This window comes from Budorcas taxicolor, chromosome 5 (genome assembly GCF_023091745.1).
Source record: "Budorcas taxicolor isolate Tak-1 chromosome 5, Takin1.1, whole genome shotgun sequence".
Taxonomy (NCBI): domain Eukaryota; kingdom Metazoa; phylum Chordata; class Mammalia; order Artiodactyla; family Bovidae; genus Budorcas; species Budorcas taxicolor.
In genome coordinates this window covers 71630240-71633677 of record NC_068914.1, presented here as the reverse complement: position 1 = coordinate 71633677, position 3438 = coordinate 71630240, and the positions used below count along the sequence as shown (strand labels likewise).

Below are 3438 nucleotides of genomic sequence, written 5' to 3'. Positions count from 1 at the left end.
CTTAAGGGCCCTTGGAGCTGACTGTGTGGTGGCTAGCTGCTCCTTCTGAAGGATCCACCTCTCTGAGTCACTTTGTATCACATCACTCTGGGTTTTTTTTCACAGCCATTCCATGCTCCTAGACAAGCTAATGTATTTATTTGTTTACCTGTTTGCTTTTTGTCCCCACCCAGCCCCACCCCTCACTTTAAAGGGCACTCCATAAGTGGAAACCTCACTGTCTTGCTCTATAACATGACCAGTACCTGCTGCATGATAGGCCCTCCAATAATAATTGTCCAGTGTAAAGTAATTAGCTTCCAATTAAAATAAATAAATTTAAATTAAGAAAAAAATAATTGTCCAGGCTGGTTGTCAGGCTCCCAGAGACAGCCAGGCCCTCCTCCTCCCCACAACACCTGGGACTTGCCCTGTCTGGAAACTCCCAGAACCTAGGTCTCCCCTGCCCCGCCAGCTCCCATCAATATCCCAGGCAGAGTCTCAGAGCATCTGCTGTGCTGCTGCTACTGCCCTGAGTCTCCTCTGGGGACTGTTTGGAAGTCTGAAGTGGTCATTCTGGCCATCGGGACTGGAGAGTGATGGGCAGGTGTCAGGTGCCCGGAGCTCAAGAAATACTTTTTGATTGAATAAAGGGGAAATCTTCAGAGATGAAAAGGATCTTGCCAGATGGAGAAAAGAGAAAGGGCACTGCTTGCAGAAGAGTGCACATCATAGTTAGAGGACTTGGTCTAATCTGGTGCCCATGGAAGGTGCTCTGTGGAGGGGAGGGGAGACGGCAAGCAGGGAAGGGGAGGGCTAGCTGGGGAGGTCTGAGCTCCTGCCGGCTCAGAGAGGCTCAGCAGTGTCTTAGGTTTAATCCTGCCCCCACCGCTGCTCCCCACAGTTCCCCCTCTGACCCCACCCGTACCCTCCCCTTCACCCAACCCCCAGCCTGGCCGCTCCCCGCCACTGAATGGACTTCTCTCTGGGCCTGCGTCTGGGGCCTCGGAACAAGAAAGCCAGCCATCAACAGCCACCTGCGCCCTCTGGACACTGCCCACCAGCTGCCTCCCCTTGTCCGTCCTGCCCCGCCTCTGCCTGTGCCTGCCCCTGCCCAGCCTGTCCCCCTCCCACCTGCTCCTGCACCACCTTTCCTTCCTACACAGCTCCCTGCCCCTCCTGTCCTAGCCTCCCAGGCCCACCCTGTACCTGCTCCTGCCCTCCCTGCCCCGCCTGTCCTCCCTTGACTTATCCCCACAGTGCCTGCAGCCAGTGCTCTGGCCAGCACTTGACCTGCTGCCGCCCCTCTCCTTGCCCCATGTACCCTTGCTCCAGGGGTCGAGCCACCTGTTTCAGCTCTTGCTTGGGCTGCAGTGACAGCTGTGGCTGTGGTCGAGGGGCTGCCTGGGGACCTCCAGGCTCCACTGGCCACTCCAGCTGCTGCTTTAGGGGACAGCGCACCTCTCGGCACTGTCTGATTGTCTAGGGGGCAGTTGCCCCCTGGGAGAGTGCCCATCTCCTGGAGCACTTCTGCAGGCAGAAGATCAGCTGGACCCTCTCGAAGGCAGGGAAGGGGGCAGGCTGCTCAGAGCCCCCCGGCCTCCTCAATCCTGAGAGTGAGAGCCAGGCATCTGTTTTGAAGCTAGTTTCTGGACACGCTCTCACTGGCTCCAGAATCTCCTCTTCTGCAACTTCTGCAATGGAAAATGTTCTTCTCAGGGCCTCTTCTGTGGTCCCTGAAGGTGAGCAAGTTGACCACTTCCCCCTCTAGTTGACCTCCCTGGGAGACCCTTCTTGGCTCATCTTTTCTGTAGTTTGCATGGATAAGATGGCTTCTTCATCTAGGGACCACATTTTCTGCCCCGTGGACCTTCACCCATACCCCTGAATAACCCAAGAGTCTCTGAACCCTTTACCTCTCATTGTGAGCCTGGAGGAAGGGCAGTGGCTCTTGGACCAGAAGAAGAGGCTGAACAGAGGATTCTTGGTTCCTCCCTCCCCTTGGATATCATGACATCTTTTATGGTCCTTTAGTTCTAGGAACCCGGTGCTCTCCACCTGGATGTCTTATCTTTCAAATCTCTGAGGGCTTGCCCAGCCTCATGACCCCAATCTTCCAGCAATAATCCTATCTGTTACATTCACGCTCATCTGGCAAGGGATGATGGAAGCTGGGAGCCCTTGACTCAGGTTCCCAGTGATTCCATCCACACGCAGCTAGTCATAGTCCCCTGTCCCTGGGAGTGGGGCTGGGGAGTTGGAGAAGCCACAAAGAGAAAGATGGAGCTGATAGATGCTGGTATCTGCCTGGGATTGGATCTTAAGCTGAGAGCCCCTAAGCATCCCATCATATTCTCCAAGTTATCTGACACTGATCTGCTTCAGTCTTCTCTTTCTCTGCCTCGATATCTGGGACCCTTTGTTCTTTCATTTCTATCTCTGTATATCCTTCTGCTTATCCTTCCTGCTAGCTTTCTACACCACTCTCTCCATTTCTGTTTCCTTTTTTCTATCACCTGGACACTCTACCTCCACCTAACTTGTGTCTTTATATCTGTTTCTCCCACTCTGTCCCTCCTTTTCCCCATCTAAAATAAAATCTACTTAACATACATGTCTTTTTCTTTCCCCTTTCCCTGTCTCATTTTGTATCTTCATGTTTGTTTTCTTCCTTGGTCTTTTTTTTTTTTTCAAACAGGACAAAGTTACATATAGTTCTACTATATGTTACAATTATTTTTTAAGTAGATAAATTAAGATCTTCTCCTTGGTCTTTTGACTCACCTCCTATTTCTCTCCTTTTCTGTCCTATTCTGCTTCTGGGAGCAAGTCACTAGATCTTTTCCATTTCTATTTCCCTTCTTTGTGTCTCTGTCTTTGTTCCTGTCTTTCTGGGTCCAATTCTCTTTCCCAATTCTGTTCTTCTGTTTTTCAATTCCTATCTCTCTTTCTGCCTCCCCAGAATCCGGCTTTCTGTCTGTCTCTCCCTCTCTCTCTAGGTCCTGCAGCTTCCTGCACACAGGCCTACGTCATACCCATCTCATTGCCGTCCAAGGGCCAGGACACCAAGTCTTCCATTGTCCTCCAAACACCCCATGTCCTGGAGTGAGCAAGGGCTGGACATAGCTACCAAACAGTCCCTTTGTCCCCTGCCCACTGTCCAGGCCATCTTATCCTCACTCAGCTCTAAGTCCAAACCTTTTTTCTCCCAACTTCATATTCTGAAAATTGGCAACTGAAAAAAAAAGAATTATGCATTTATGCTACCTGTCCTGTGTAAACTATATTTCAGGGTGGTCAAATAGCTCTAAGTGGTGAAGAAAATTTTTTTTTTACAGAAGAACTCCAGCTGATATAGAAGAAATATGGAATTAGGAAAATCACCATTTTTGCAACCCCTAATGAAATAACTGATCAAAACAAGACTCTTCAATGGATGAAGCTAAGGATGGTGGTTGA

The 3438-nt window shown here is 50.5% G+C and overlaps 1 protein-coding gene across 1 annotated transcript; it reads left to right on the top strand.

Annotated features, from left to right (window-relative positions):
* The first annotated feature begins 952 nt into the window (after window positions 1–952).
* On the top strand, window positions 953–1465 carry LOC128047290 (sperm mitochondrial-associated cysteine-rich protein). Its single transcript, XM_052639404.1, has one exon. The coding sequence runs from the start codon at window positions 953–955 to the stop codon at window positions 1463–1465; it is 513 nt and encodes a 170-aa protein (XP_052495364.1).
* The last annotated feature ends 1973 nt before the right edge of the window (window positions 1466–3438 follow it).

Excerpts from the sequence above, each read along its gene's own strand:
- LOC128047290 (XM_052639404.1), top strand. The coding sequence starts at position 953 with ATGGACTTCTCTCTGGGCCTGCGTCTGGGGCCTCGGAACAAGAAAGCC.